Genomic DNA, 16,129 nt, shown 5'->3' with positions numbered 1-16,129 from the left:
TAGGTGGCTGATTAAGCACATACAAATCTTTCTGAAGCTTGTATATTCTTTATGGGTATTTGGGGTGCTCAAAATCGGGGGTTACTTGACATAGACATCATACTCTACAAACTCATTTAGGAATGCACTTTTGACATCTATTGTTACAGCTTGAAATCTTGGGATGCCAAAAATACAAGAAGGATCCTAATGGTTTCTAGTCTAGCTATCAGTATAAAGGTCTCTCTAAAATCTATCTCCTCTATTTGAGTGAAACCTTAAGCTATAAGTCTAGTCTTATTTCTCATTATAGACCCATGTTCCCTCTGTTTGTTTTTGAAAATCTATTTGGTGCCAATGATGCGAACATTTGGGGTTGACTCTACAATAACCCAAACTTAGTTTCTCTCAAAATTTTCTAGTTCTTCTTGTATGGCATTGACTCAATTTAAATCAGAAAGAACATGTCCAACATCATGAGGCTCAAAAGAAGCTATAAATGCAGAATCAGTGAAATGGGCATGATGAGCAGATTTGGATCTTGCTACCCTCTCACCAATGTCGCTGATCATCTGTTGAGGGGGATGTATCCACTGAATGTGCCGAAGGGGCTCGCATTGTGAGACCACCTCCCTCTCAAATGTAGCTGGTGTAGGATCAAAAGCAGCTGAAGTAGAAGTAGAGGCTACATGACTCTCTGCTGGTGTAGAAGAAGCAGGAGCTAGCTCGGGAGTAGGTGTGATGGAAGGAAGTCGTAGGAAGTTGATACCTCAGAAGAGTCAAGCTCAGGGTCATTATCGTTATCGTCCGCCATGAAGCAAAGACTAGTGAAGTCCTCCGCCTTCTTCTTGTTTTTCATGGGCTGCTTCTCCTCATCCGAGCTCTCCTCCCCACTTGAGGAAGTGTCAACATCGCTGCGCCGCCACAAATGCCGTTGAAGCTGTCTTGGCTCCTTCTTTGTCATCTTATTGCGATTCTTAAATAAGGGTTTCTTGGACTTCTTGTGCTTATCGTGGTTGTGGTTGCGGTGTTTTCTCTTCTTGAGGTTGGGGTAGTTCTCCTTGAAGTGGGTAGTGTAACCACACCCAAAGTAGGCTAGAGAACCACCCCTCATCCGGTCTCAGCGGTTGTTGTAGAAGCGGGTGAACTTCTTCATAATTAGTGTAAGATCCTCATCGTCAAACACATCCACCTGCTCTTCTGTGATAGAGACCAAGGAAGACAAAGTAAATCTACCAGTTAAGGGGTTAGCACAAGAAACACCAACTTCAGACTGACTACCACCGCTAGGTCCTGAAACCAACACTATGTTATGAGATAGAGGGTTTCCTAGTTTATCCAAGCCGTCTTGGCTATCTCGGTCGATTTGAGCTGGCTGAAAAGTTTATCACAAGTCAATGTGTCATAACTGGATGACTCTTCAATGCTCGAGATGTTCATTTCCCATATGCTACAGTCAAGAGTATAGAGAAGTTTGATCGCCCTCTCATGATCAGAGTGGGGCAAAACACTGGTGGATCTAAGATAGCTAACAATTCCATATAATCTAGTAAACATAGCATCCAAAGATTCTCCAGGTCCTTGCACGAACATATGATATTCTTGATTGTACGTGCTCTGATGTCGAGCCTTGATTTGGTTAGTGACTCATGAAAGACACTAAGAATAGTCCAAATCTCTCGCGTAGTACGGAGGTGCTGGATTCTGTCAAACTCGTTACGATTCAGCCTTGTGAATAATATATTTCGAGCCTTGTTATTAGCTTCATATTGTCCGATTTAGATCTAAGTAGTACGAGCAACATGGATCTCATAGTTGGAGTCTACAAACTCTCATATTGCACTTCCTTGACTTAGAAGATAAGCCTCCATGCGCACCGATACCAATTGTAGCACTGAGAACGAGGACTAGAGGGGGTGAATAGGCGCCTAAATAAATTTCTTATGAAATTGATGGTCTTCTCCTACTCTTTAACTCAACGTACCTCAAAAACACATGTGAAAGCAAGAGAGACAAGAATAGAATGCAAGACTTCCAAAACTAATGCTCTTCTTCGATGGATGAGAACTCTAGGTTCCATTTAAGGCCATATCAAGATTCATAGCGCAAGAAAGCAATCACCTAGAATTAAAACTTCTAAACACAAGAGAACTAGCCACGAGAAAAGGAGATTCTTTAAGTTAATGGATTCAGAGGATTGGGATGGTTCAAGACCAGTTCATATGAAAAGATTAACCCTTTAGCAATAGGAAGAACACCTTTCACACGACCCAAAATGAGCAGCTCTTAAGAAAAATGAAAACCAACAAGAAAACACTAAAAACTTGCACCAAAACATGGGAGCCAAAAGTAGGAGACTAGAAGGAGATGAACTCAAGCATATGTAAAAAAAAACTCTCTTCATTATGCTCAGAGAAACGCCCTCTTTTGGCAGATTACATAGTATTTTTCTCACAAAAGCTCTCACCTAAACATACGATAAGCACTCCTCTCTCCCTCTCCACATAACACAAGTGGAAGACTCTCAAAACTCTCCAAAAACTCACTAAGGCTCTGCCTTAACCACCATCCATACATCTCTATTTATAGGCCAAGGAGGTTTGATTAACTCTTAAGCAATTCTGTCGTTAAACTTCCCTTCCCTAACAATGCACTCTCACCTACCACCGAGGGTAGTTTTGTCTGAATTTTTCTCCATCTTTCGGATGGCCATGACGCCTTCATAACTTAGCTTAGCCTCTATGCTAGCTTTGTGATGATACCATGTACACTCCATCCATCCACGATTTTAAGGCCAAATTGCAAAACTGTGCATGCTTCTCAAAGCGTGACTCATTGTCGCTTGCTCTGACCCCAAGAAAAGAACCCAATGTTGACACGTATACTCTGTCTTGCAATCTTGATTGCCGGCAAGTCTCTCCCGCTCCCGATCCCTCCGGGCCGCCTTGTTACTTGCATAGGCATCCATTTCACTTGACTTTATCAAAACGTTGTCTTCATCTTTCCTTCCATGCTTTGCTTGATCTCCATGTACATAGCTAAGATCACCCTTGATTCTACCCGGCCTCCTCGACCGTACGACACCAAGCACCCCGCTTGGCCCCGATCATCCTGCCGTCGGCCATCAAGTTGCATCCATCACCTGCACAACACAAGACAAAAAAACACATATCTCCAAACCATCTTCAGTTAGTTCTGAATTGAAATTCTCAGCTTAAGACATATCCCAGAAAGAATTGTGAATGCCGGATGATCCACAGACCGACGTCCACATTTCCTGAGCATCGAACCATCCGGCTTGTTCAACTCTCCAGATCGGCCGTTTGGAATCCTCTCTGCCAGACCATCAAGCGTGTTCATTTTCAACAAACAACCATTTTGCAATCTCTCTGTAACAAATGATCCAGTCTATTCTCCGGTGTTCACATCTTCCATCGTTGGACCATCCGACGTATGTAAGTCCACCAGAGCTGATTTGTAACTTCTCTGCAAGAAATACTCCAGCATTCACAGTACCCATCGTTGGACTATCCGGCATGTACTTCAACCTTTTCTTCCGAGTTGAAATGCTCCAGCATGTACACCATCTAAACGCCGAACCATCTGGTGTGTTCATTTTCCTCAACACCGGATCATCTAACATATATAATTTTCCTGGACTCAGAAATGAACATGCTAGTTCCATTTCCTCTACAACTTTAGTTAGTCATGATCATAATTGCAGTACATATACATGCTCACGCAATCCAAAAATTATCAAACCAAATCAACACATTTATCAATCACTCATCACATATAAACCAAGGCACATTTCAACTTGGTTTCTCAGTTTGAGCTTATGTCTTGTCTGGATTGAGGAGGCTGCTAGGGTTTAGGTGTGATTTTGTGGCTAAGGAATGAGCAGTTGTGATATTCGTTTTGTTGGCGTATGGTTAGGTTTTCGTTGGGTTTGACAGTAGTGGCGGATCTAGGATTAAAATTAACCTATGGTGAAGGAGTTGGCCCATGTTACTCTCTTCAGTCAAAAATACATGACATTTTAGACATTACTTAATCTGTCATGAAAATACTTTTATAATTTATTGGATTCTATACACATATTCTTAGAAAAATGATAAAAAAATCTACACATATGATTTCTATATTTCTCATATAAACATTTTAAATATTTGACACGAAAACTATCTCTAGTATATTCCAAGGAAATATAAGATCTAATGTAGCGTGGGAAGAAGTATAGCAATTCACATTGTATATATATTATGTTTCATATATACTATACAACACATGCTGACTAAAGTATGAGGGAAAGAAAAATTAACATCAGAAAGAGCTCTTAGTCACCACAAATAAAGTCAAATTTGAAGTCCATACAGGGAGAGGAAGATGACAATAGTGAGTCGGAATAGATCAACACGGGAGATCAGTTGGTTCCAAGCGTATGAAGAATAGCAAAGCCATTATATCATAGTGCGTACGTGGAATGTGAAATTTTCACTAATCCTTACCTATATATGATTTATCAGGACCGTTCATTTATGTTGAAATACATGCTGGAGAGATAGGTGGAAAGAATCATGGGGTAGGTGAGGAAAATCAATGGATAAATGAGTATCAAGTGTGATAGACAGATGCCTGAAATAAGCCATGTGTCCACAAATCCATATGGACTTACATTGATCTGCGCACGTGAAGGTCAATAATCCACTACTTAATAAATGAAATGAAATGAAAAAAAATAGTGAAGTTCCTCATACATAGCAAATGCTAATTGTGCTTTGCAAACTGAATTGTAAGTGGCACTAGTTCTGCCTTCCGCACGAGTCGCCCGTTCAACGGCTGCCTTCTGCACGAGTTGCCCGTTCAACGGCCGATGTTTCGTCTTATGCCTTTCACATGTATGTCCTATCACAACGGTATGCCATCAACGCTTCCGTCACTTCGCTTAGGGTGGTAGATCTACAACCTCGGGGCGATATGGGTTGGGTGTGCTTTGCCGGCGACCTCTAGCTGTCACCAGAGCTCACCGGAGTGGTGGATCCGCCCCTGCTTCAGATTAGTTTTCTTCTTCGTCAAATCCAAATATTTCTTTCTCTCAATTTACTCGCTGCGGATTTGTGTAGTAGTATAATCGCTCCTCTATCTCTTGATTAGGTAACCAAGAATAGGATACGAGGATTTGGTACCCAAGAGTTAATTTTCCCAAATAATTGGGGATCAGTTGAACCTTAATTAGTGACGGATCTAGAACTAAAATTAACCTATATCGGAGAAATTGATTTATGTTACTCTCTTTAATAAAAAAATAAAAAAAATACATGACATTTTTTACATAATATAATATTTTCATAATCCTATGAATTTCTTAGATTCTATACACATATTCTAAAAGAAATTAGTGGTAAAACAATCTACACATATGATTTTTATGTTTTAAGTAGACATTTTAAAATTTTGATCGGATATTTTTCAAAACAGCAAATATTTATAACTGGAAGGAGAACTAAACATATTATCGTATTTATATATCCTAAATAAAGATAGGGCTCTCGGTGCTCTCCAACACAGCACAATTAGCCTATTTCCGTCACGGCTTCTGCCTTCTTCCTGCCGCACGCGTCGCGCATTCGACGGCCGGAGCACTCAGTCTCGGCTTCCGCCTTCCGCACGCGGCTTCCCATCGCAACGTATGTCAGCGCTCCCCTTCTATCCCCCCTGATGCTGATCGAGGGAGACTGCGTTTCTGATGGTTTTCTCCCTCGCCGTTGCTTCGCTCGGGGTCGTAGATCTGCCACCGGAGGGGGTGGTTGTTGCTCCGCCGCTGGCCACCTCTGGCGACTGCCAGAGCTCTCCGGGGTGGTAGATTCGCCCCTGCTTGGCAGCAGGGGCTTGGTGAGTGGTTAGAATTTGCGCAGGAGCAACGGTCGCTTAGGGTGAGAGGTTCTGAGTTTGCTAGCTTAGGGTTTTATTTCGAATGGAGGGAGCTAGGGTTCGGTAGGTGTAATTCGTGGTGGGGAACTGGCCAACTTAGTGCCAATTGGTTTCGTTAGGTTAGTTGCGCCTTGCCGGAGCTGGAGGGGCTTTATGTGGTTGGATTGAAATGATCTGATATTTACTGCAATTCCTATTGATGGCAAGTCTCGAGACTGCAATTTCCTTTATTTGTATTCTGGGTCAAGGCTGTTGTTTTCCCCATGTAATTCTTGTCGCTGTGCCAGGCTTTTGGAACTATGCCTGTTCAAAATTGGGAGGTGTTGAAGGCTCATTGGGGATCTAATACTTGCATGGCACAATCACATCTTTTTAAGTCCAGGGTTTTGTGCGACTCTGCTCCATCATTTAGTTAGTTTCTATACGTGATATGTGGAATTAGCTTCAGAAGATCAGTTACCAAGTTAGGGTTTAGGGTGGTGTAATAATGTACTGTAGCAAATGGTGATATTGAGCTATAGAGAAGTTCTTTGTTTTTGACATAGAAATTGATCAATGGGATTACCAGTGATTAGCGTTTGATGGCTTGTCCTGTGTTGTAAGTGATAGTAACCACTGATATCATGCAGATTGAAGCTGATTTAAGCGACACTTGTGATAAGAGTCTAGTTTAAGTTCCATGTTATGATTGTCTGGTTACTGCTAGGATTTGTTGTATTTGCTCTTTATTGGTCAACTTGATGAAGATTTAAGATAATGTTTATGACTTTTGTTTCGAGCTGTTAAATGGACCGTCATTTACTTTTATTAGTTTACATGATTCAATTTAAACTATTGGGAACTACTGCTATTTCTGGGAAGGTATTTTGTTCCTTCATGGTGAGTGAAGCATTGAGGTACTGAGATAGATGTGTCCTTGGTAGGGTGGTCCTAGAAATATTTTACCTGTTATATTTTATCTTACCCTGTTGCTCTTTTGTTTTGCCAATTCAGGTTTTTCTTTATGCCACTTCATGTGTCCTTGGACAATGGACTGATCACTGCCATGTTTCTGTGAGTCGCCATGGGAAGCAGTGGAGCTGATACACCGGTTAAGGCAAGCAAGGCATCTGCAACTCAGGTTTTAAATTCTGGCCCTGTGGCATTTTCTCTGTTCTTAAAAAGAAGGTAATGCTTAATTTTGCTAAAAACTTGTCCGTTTATATATATAACAGGAGCAACAACCACCTGCTACTTCACGTGCTGCAACACCGGCTGTTTACCCAGATTGGTCTAGCTTTCAGGTTAGTGAGCGCCCCCTCTGCATTTAAGAGGCACATTTATCCCACTCGTGTGGCAGCAGGAGGAAAGAGGGAACTAAATATGTAGGTATCAAGTAGCAACCTTTTGTTTCTATAATTAGTAAAAGGTATAATTCTTCCCCCAAAGGATAAAGATAAACACAATGTAAGACATAGTTGAAAGCAATCTATGCTGATTTTGGATTGCAATATTGTGTGAGAGAGGATCAGAACAGTTTATATACTTTCCCGCCCTTTTATTATGAGTTCAAGAAACGGAAAAATGTTTGTTGTGCATCATATTTCTTTTCTTGCTGCACATGGTTGCCTTCTTTATCCATCTATATTATGAATAGAGATATTGTGCCAGCTATGAGGTTATGTTAGTAATTATGTTTGATGTTCGTTTTTGTAGGGATATCCTCCAATCCCGCCACATGGATTCTTCCCCTCACCTGTGGCATCAAGTCCACAGGGTCATCCTTACATGTGGGGAGCTCAGGTAAGGTTTTGACCCTTCTTTTTAATATATAATTGTGGCTGACTACTTTTTGTTGTTTTTTGCTTTTTTTTTTATATGTTGGAATGTTATCTAAGTGTAGGTCAAACTTGTAGTTACTAATTATGTGCTTTAAATGGTTGAACATAGCTATTCAAGAGAAACAATTGTTTGTATAGTACAATGCAAATTTTGACATTAATAATCCTGATACCAAGTTGCTAACTACGTTCACGAATGTGGTTGCATAGCTGTCAGCAGGATGATGGTCTGTTAGGAGGGTTATATACAGCAGGCCTGTTGACACTATTATTGTTACCACCTCCGGTCACAAATACTTGATGTTTTGGACCATGAGATGGTCTCCAAATCATAGCTTTGCCAACTATTTTCTACTGGAATAAATCTTCACATATGAGTTTCATATTTCCAATCTAAATATTTTCTAAGATATTGGTAATCAGTCCAAAATGTCATGTTTTCGTGACCGGTCGGAGTACAAAATAGTAAAATACTCATTACAATGTGAATTTGTTCCTTATTTTCTTAAGATGACATTTCACATTTGTAAAATAAATCTGAACCAAAAGTACTACTGATTTCAGTGCCATAGATGTGATATTTTGGAAGATGAATTCAATTGTTCAAATAAATTGATCTTTTTGCTGATGAATGCGCAATTGGTGTTATAACTAAGGACTATTTATGGTTCACCTTTTTCTCATTACTTTCTTTCAGCCTATGATGCCACCATATGGGACCCCACCACCGCCATATGTCATGTACCCTCCTGGAGTATATGCTCACCCTTCTATGCCCCCGGTATGCTCAACACATTTCTGTATTTTTCAGTATATACTTGTTCAGTTCAAATAGTAATGCTGACCTTGATTTTGTCATTGCATTATTGTGCAGGGTGCGCATCCATTTACTCATTATGCCATGACTTCTCCAAATGGCAATGCTGATGCTACTGTAAGACAAGGCAATCTTATCCTCATCTTTCTTGTGCTTATCATAGAGTCTAATGCACCTAGACTTTCTAGGGAATTGCTGCTGTTGGTGAAACGGATGGTAAGCCCTCTGAAGGCAAAGACAAAAGTCCCACTAAAAGATCCAAAGGAAGTTTAGGTAGCTTGAACATGCTTACTGGAAAGAGCCCCACCGAACATGGTAAGACCTTAGGAGCATCAGCTAACAGTGCCATTTCTCAAAGGTATGTTTATTGTCAACTTAAGCAACATTTGTTCTTATTGTATACAACCTTCCATGTGCGTTAGTAAAATAATTGCTTGCTTTTTGCAGTGGGGAAAGTGAGAGTGAAAGTTCAAGCGAAGGAAGCGAAGCAAATTCTCAGAATGTAAGCTCTGCTCCTTCATTTTAATTGCAAAAAATGGTACTATCTTTTTTGATATCCATGGGAGATCGTTCACCTGGTGTTATTATCCTATTGAATATACTTCGCGTGATGTCCAAGTATTCTGACCATACTAGCATACTTGTTTTACTTTTTGAGTTTTGCACACAATTTTTATATTTGAATTTAAAACTTAAATGCAAGTAGCCTACAGATTTTTCACATACTACATGATTTAGTGTCTATTAGCTTGGGAGAAGTCCTAATATCTTTTTATCATTGTATAATCTTTACAGGATTCCCATCATAAGGAAAGTGGACAGGAACAAGAGGGAGGTATATCTACGAATATATCTGCGACTGCTTTTCCTTTTGCATCTTCTGAAGCTTAATTTTGCTGTGCAATAATGTTGCATTCAATCAGATATTCAAAGTTCCCAGAATGGTGTATCACGCTCGCCATCTGAGGGAAAATTGGACCAAACTATCGCAATCATGCCAATGCCATCAAGTGGTCCAGTACTTGATCCAACTACAAACTTGAATATAGGGATGGACTATTGGGCCAACACAACAAGCTCCACTCCTGGAGTTCATGGCAAAGCGACCCCAACTACCATTCCAGGCGCTGTGGTTCCAGCAGAGCAGTGGATCCAGGTTTGTTCTTACTTCTAACCTTAGAACTATAATTGCAACAACAACAACAACAACAACAACAACAACAAAGCCTTTCAGTCCCAAACAAGTTGGGGTAGGCTAGAGATGAAACACATAAGATCTTGCAAGTCTAGTCATGGCTCTGGCACGTGGATAGCTAACTTCCACGCACCCCTGTCCATGGTAGTTCTTTGGTGATATTCCAGTCTTTCAGATCCCTCTTTACAGACTCCTCTCATGTCAAGTTTGGTCTACCTTGACCGCTCTTGACATTATCTGCACGCTTTATTCTTCCGCTATGTACAGGCGCTTCTGAGGGTCTGCGTTGTATATGCCCAAACCATCTCAAACGATGTTGGACAAGCTTCTCTTCAATTAGTGCTACACCAACTCTATCACGTATGTCATCATTCCGAACACGATCCTTTCTTGTGTGGCCACACATCCATCTCAGCATGCGCATCTCCGCTACACTCAACCGTTGGACATGTTGCCTTTTAGTTGGCCAACATTCTGCGCCATACAACATCGCAGGTCTAATTGCCGTCCTATAGAACCTGCCTTTTAGCTTCTGTGGTACTCTCTTGTCGCAGAGGACGCCGGAAGCTTGGCGCCACTTCATCCATCCGGCTTTGATTCGATGGCTCACATCTTCATCGATTTCACCATCCTTCTGCAGCATCGATCCCAAATATCGAAAGGTATCCTTCTGAGGTATCACCTTCCCGTCAAGGCAAACCTCATCCTCCTCGTGCCTAGTAGTACTAAAATCGCACCTCATATACTCAGTTTTAGTTCTACTAAGCCTAAAATCCTTCGACTCCAAGGTCTGTCTCCACAGCTCTAACTTTCCATTTACCCCCGTCCGACTATCGTCGACTAGCACCACATCATCTGCAAAGAGCATACACCATGGGATATCACCTTGTATATCCCTTGTGACCTCATCCATCACCAAAGCAAAAAGATAAGAGCTCAAAGCTAACCCTTGGTGCAGTCCTATTCTAATTGGAAAATCATTGGTGTCACCATCGCTTGTCCGAACACTTGTCACAACATTATCGTACGTATCCTTGATAAGGATAATATACTTTGTTGGGACTTTGTGCTTCTCCAAGGCCCACCACATAACATTCCGCGGTATCTTATCGTAGGCCTTCTCTAAGTCAATGAACACCATATGCAAGTCCTTCTTTTGCTCCCTGTATCTCTCCATAAGTTGTCGTACCAAGAAGATAGCTTCCATGGTCGACCTCCCAGGCATGAAACCAAACTGATTTTTGGTCACGCTTGTCATTCTTCGTAAGCGGTGTTCAATGACTCTCCCATAGCTTCATCGTATGACTCATCAGCTTAATCCCACGGTAATTAGTACAACTTTGAATATCCTCCTTATTCTTGAAGATTGGTACTAATATACTCCGCCTCCATTCTTCGGGCATCTTGTTTGCCCAAAAAATGAGGTTGAAAAGCTTAGTTAGCCATACAATTGCTATGTCTCCAAGGCATCTCCACACCTCAATAGGGATACCATCAGGGCCCATTGCCTTGCCTCCTTTCATCCTTTTTAAAGCCTCCTTGACCTCAAACTCCTGAATCCTTCGTACAAAACGCCTGTTGGCATCATCAAAGGAGTCGTCCAGCTCAATGGAAGAGCTCTCACCTTCTCCATTGAACAGTTGGTCGAAGTACTCTCGCCATCTATTCTTAATTTCATCTTCCTTCACCAGGAGTCGATCTGTCCCATCCTTGATGCATTTGACTTGGTTGACATCCCTCGTCTTCCTCTCACGGATCTTGGCCATCTAATAGATGTCCCTTTCCCCTTCCTTCGTGTTTAACCGCTGGTAGAGGTCCTCATACGCCCGACCTCTTGCTTCACTCACTGCTCGCTTTGCGGTCTTCTTCGCCACCTTGTACTTCTCTACGTTGTCAACACTCCTGTCCAAGTGTAGGCGTTTGAAACATTCTTTCTTCTCCTTGATAGCCTTCTGGACATCCTCGTTCCACCACCAGGTATCTTTCGCTTCGCTTCTACTTCCCCTCGTCACCCCAAACTCCTCGGAAGCCACCTTCCGAATGCAAGTCGCCATCTTTATCCACATATTGTTTGCATCACCTCCTTCCTCCCAAGAGCCCTCCTTAATTACCCTCTCCTTGAAAGCTTGAGCCACTTCCCCCCTGAGCTTCCACCACTTCGTTCTAGCGACTTTAGCGCGCTTATCCCGCTGGACACGTATCCGGAAGCGGAAATCAGTCACCAAAAGCTTATGTTGAGGGACAACACTCTCTCCAGATATCACCTTACAATCTAGGCAAGCACGCCTGTCTTCTCTTCTCGAGAGGACGAAATCGATCTGGCTAGAGTGTTGGCTACTACTAAAGGTCACTAGATGGGATTCCCTTTTTTTAAAAAGGGTGTTAGCTACGATCATGTCGTAGGCTAGAGCAAAGCTTAAGACATCCTCTCCTTCTTGATTCCTGCTTCCATACCCAAAGCCCCCATGCACCCCCTCGAAACCTGTGTTAGATGTACCCACGTGGCCATTGAGGTCTCCTCCTATGAAGAGCTTCTCGCCAATAGGTACACTCCTAACCATGCCCTCCAGGCTTTCCCAGAACTCCCTTTTGGTGCTCTCATTGTGGCCTACTTGAGGGGCATACGCGCTGATAACATTGAGAACTAAGTCCCCAACGACCAGCTTGACCAGGATAATCCGGTCCCCTTGCCTCTTGACGTCTACCACTCCATACTTGAGGCTCTTGTCGATCAAGATGCCTACTCCATTTTCCTTAGAACTATAATTGCACCCATGGAAAATTGTCTTTTCCTTTTTAGGTCTGCCTTGTAAGTACTGTGTTGTCCACCTTTTCCTTCTATATTTATATGTACCATATAATCGATCCTTTGCAATGTGGATATTCAATAGAAATTAGAAAATCTATGTTTTAAATGAACTCTCTAGATGAAACTGAAATCAAACTGTTGTATGGATATATTTGGAGAGAATTCCTCATGTGCCACTGAAAGTTCATCCATTCCCTTATATGCCACTGAGTGTGTCAATGACATGTGGGTCCAGGCCCATATGTCATTGACACATCAAGGGAATGGATGAATTTTCAGTGGCACAGGAGGAATTTATTCATATATTTGCTACTCCCTCTGGTCCTCCCTCTGGTCCAATGTACTTCTAGTTTCAGCTCTGTGAACACAGAGCAAGAAAGGAGCATGTATTTTTGTTGTTGTCCATGAAATGCTATTTACTTTCTCTCTTTGCATTGTTTCTATTGAAATCCTTCCAGCATGATAGGTTCTGTGATTATTGTAGTTTTGTGGATACCAATGTGAACCTTTAGTAGTTCTGGCAATTGGAGAAACGTGAACCTTTAGTAGTTCTGGCAATTGGAGAAACTAGTTATGTTGACTATCTCATGATCCAGGATGAACGTGAACTCAAAAGGCAAAGAAGAAAGCAGTCCAACAGGGAGTCTGCTCGCAGATCTAGGTTGCGTAAGCAGGTAGTTGTTAGTTCACCTTTAGCTATACTGGATGGCATCTTATTAACCTCTGATTGATGGAGTACAACTGTGAGTTTTTTGCAGGCTGAATGTGAGGAGTTGGCCCAACGTGCTGAAGTTTTAAAGCAGGAAAATGCTTCACTTCGAGATGAAGTGAACCGTATCAGAAAAGAGTATGAGGAACTTCTATCAAAGAATAACTCACAAAAGGTTGGCCTTCCACTTCGTCCTTGTTATGCTGAAATATATATGTTAACACTTTTGCTCTTTTTTTCTGCTCTATAGGAAAAACTTGGAGACAATCAACACAAAACTGATGAGGCAAGACTTGACAATAAGCTGCAACATTCTGGCGATGACAGCCAGAAAAAAGGAAACTAATTTTGCTACATGCAATAGTCACAGAGCATAGCCCTAACTAGATTATTGGGAGGCACAATTGTAGTATGGGTATTAACTCCTTACTTTATTGCAGTTAATCGTTACCAGGTTGTGATAATGCCAATGCCAACCTTGTGTGTGGCTGCTTCCTGTTTCAGATCTGTCTTGGCTTATCTTTTAGAAGTCAAGACGTGACTGAAAATGTAGGTTGTGACCCAGTTCACTGTATCTTTCAGAAATAGTGGATAAACTCAAATATGCACATCTGTATTGCTGACTGCTATTGTTATGTATACCTGGAGAAATATCGCTATCTTTTAGTTAAGTCAGATTGAACATTGGTCCAGGCTTGCATTGGTGCCTACGTTATCAAAATTGTTTGCTTGCATCAATTTGTTCCCACTTATTTGCTATAATACTGCTCACAAATGGAGGAACTGCTCAATGTGCCAACCTCTACGCTAACTATTGTGTTGCTTGTTTATGCTATGCTAAACTGGGAGCAGAGACGAGATATGCTGTTTATATGCAGATAAACTGCCGGCCATAGGTATGTTTAAAAGGCATGTTGCTTCTTTCTGCTCAATGATAGTTCTTTTCATCTCCTGTGCAGAATGTGCAGTAGAATATTTTATTGAAATTGTTTTTTCACGCTGCTAAAAGATTATCCTGATTCTGGTAAAAACGTTTAGCTCTTGCACTTTTAATTAATGATATTGTTTAATTTGTGTACAGGAAGAAGGTTCTGGGGTAACTACATGATCGGAATTTCTCCTATGAGATGAGGCAAGCATAGTCAATTACTATGAATGCTTTACTGGGAGCACTTGATATTTCTTGGATTTCTGTTTAGCAAATTTCTATAATAATGCTTTATTATGGTATTACACATAGCAAGATAATAGGGCAACCAGACTTCTCAAAAACGATGTTAAGACATAACAAATACAAAATCCTACTTTCTTGCACTAAGTTTCCATGAACGAAGATGCATTCATTGAGCAAGAATCTGGTCATGGATCCAGATTTAGAAAATGAAAGCATTAGTGATATCATTAAGGTAGTACAAGGCAATCCAATTTGTGGTGTAGAAGTGTCTGAACTTTGAGAGCTTTCTGCTGCAGGTTCCTGGGCAGGAATCGAGGCAGAACCTGTGTTTGGAAATGGTAGAGAAGATGTGTCCAAGGATTGGTTTGCAGCTGAAGGTGTCTCTGGTGGTGCAGAAGTTGGAGCAACATAGCTAGTGCAAGTCGCCCGTTGTCCTCTCCTTGTTGCTGTTGGCCCTATCACTCCATTTATTCCATGGCACCTGAACAAATCCCCTAAGTGGCAGAGATCAGCACTGTTGAGCTCGATGTCATTAAAGTAGAGCTTCTGATGCCCACTTTTGGTTACTATTGATCATGTTGCTTGAGTGGTGGGTGGGAACTACCGTTCCATTGGGAAGCCTGATGAGGTCATCAAACATCAGTGGCGCCGAGATGGAATGCCTCGATAGGAACTCCAGCACCTGGCTCTCGGGGATCGACATAGTAGACATCAGCCTGTCGTTGGGCATCAGGAAGGTGGTGTTGTACAGTATCATCTCCCGCACCCCATCTCCTGTGCTGTGGTGGTGATGTCGCTGCTGACCACCGGTGGGGATGGTGCAACAGCGGTGGCGTTGGAGGCTGACATTATGAGAGTGATGAACAGGCTAGTGGCAGCAAGGAAGGAAGCCATGGCTCTGGTGAGATATCTATTTGCTTCCTGATTCTCTTGCAGGCTGCTTTATTATCAGATCTTAGGGTTGCTGGGTTGGCATGTTGGAAGTGTATTTTTAGTTGATTGAGTTCTGAATCGATCTACTGACAAAAGCAAAACTTACATTCCTAGGATTAATTGTTGCTGCACTAGTATGAACCAAATAGGCTCTATTGCTTCCAGAAGCTGAGATATCTTTCGCTGGATGCTGCGATGCAATTGTCATCGCTATTGCCCCAAAGCCACCTGGTACTTCGGGCTTACCTGACCTTGAGAGACAAACTAACGAAGAAAGGAGTACTTTGCACTTTCCACACGAGTTACCCTGAATTAAAAAAAGTTAAGAATAGCAGAGTATAAAGAAAAGGGTTATTGCGAATTATGCAGCAAAATTGCATGGATTTATACAAAGTTGTGTGAATGTGCTATAAGAGAAATGTAGAAGATTTTTTGAGAGGAGTATCTTGGAAAAGAGTGGAGAGTAGGGAATCATAAACAACTTTCAATCGGGATCTTATATTCCAAAAGGCTCCACAGCAAAAGTTTACAGAAATTCCATCGTTCCAAAAAAGTTCCTAAAGTGGTAAATCATCTGTCTACAGTATTTGGAGCGGACAGAAAAAAAAAACACTTCACCCTGGAAGTTTTGACGGGTTAGGGAAAGGGAGGGTGGAAGGAAGTAGCGTGAGGGGTCAATGTGAATAAAAATATTCGCCCGCAGGTCCGAGAGCTATTTGAGCCATCCCCCCCCCCTCCCCCCCAGTCAAGCCAAATTGATTG

General features: G+C 41.7%; 1 protein-coding gene and 1 pseudogene across 2 annotated transcripts; one reads left to right on the top strand and one right to left on the bottom strand.

Annotated features, from left to right (window-relative positions):
* Positions 1-5,539: 5,539 nt before the first annotated feature.
* LOC133904243 (bZIP transcription factor 1-B-like) lies at positions 5,540-13,931 on the top strand. Of its 2 annotated transcripts, none has more exons than XM_062345700.1 (13): positions 5,540-5,666; positions 6,904-7,030; positions 7,125-7,193; positions 7,606-7,692; positions 8,428-8,511; positions 8,605-8,664; positions 8,736-8,905; positions 8,995-9,049; positions 9,343-9,382; positions 9,471-9,703; positions 13,148-13,225; positions 13,310-13,435; positions 13,511-13,931. In XM_062345700.1, the coding sequence occupies exons 2-13, from the start codon at positions 6,974-6,976 to the stop codon at positions 13,604-13,606; spliced, it is 1,155 nt and encodes a 384-aa protein (XP_062201684.1). In that variant the 5' UTR covers positions 5,540-5,666; positions 6,904-6,973; the 3' UTR covers positions 13,607-13,931. The 2 variants fall into 2 exon arrangements, with proteins under 2 accessions (XP_062201684.1, XP_062201685.1); XM_062345701.1 differs by lacking the exon at positions 5,540-5,666 and adding an exon at positions 5,680-5,871.
* Positions 13,932-14,407: 476 nt separating this feature from the next.
* LOC133904244 (uncharacterized) lies at positions 14,408-15,328 on the bottom strand (annotated as a pseudogene).
* Positions 15,329-16,129: the final 801 nt, after the last annotated feature.

The sequence above is a fragment of the Phragmites australis genome, chromosome 22 (genome assembly GCF_958298935.1).
Source record: "Phragmites australis chromosome 22, lpPhrAust1.1, whole genome shotgun sequence".
Classification (NCBI taxonomy): Eukaryota; Viridiplantae; Streptophyta; class Magnoliopsida; order Poales; family Poaceae; genus Phragmites; species Phragmites australis.
Note: the sequence above shows the minus strand (reverse complement) of the source record. Positions and strands in the feature narration are given on the sequence as shown.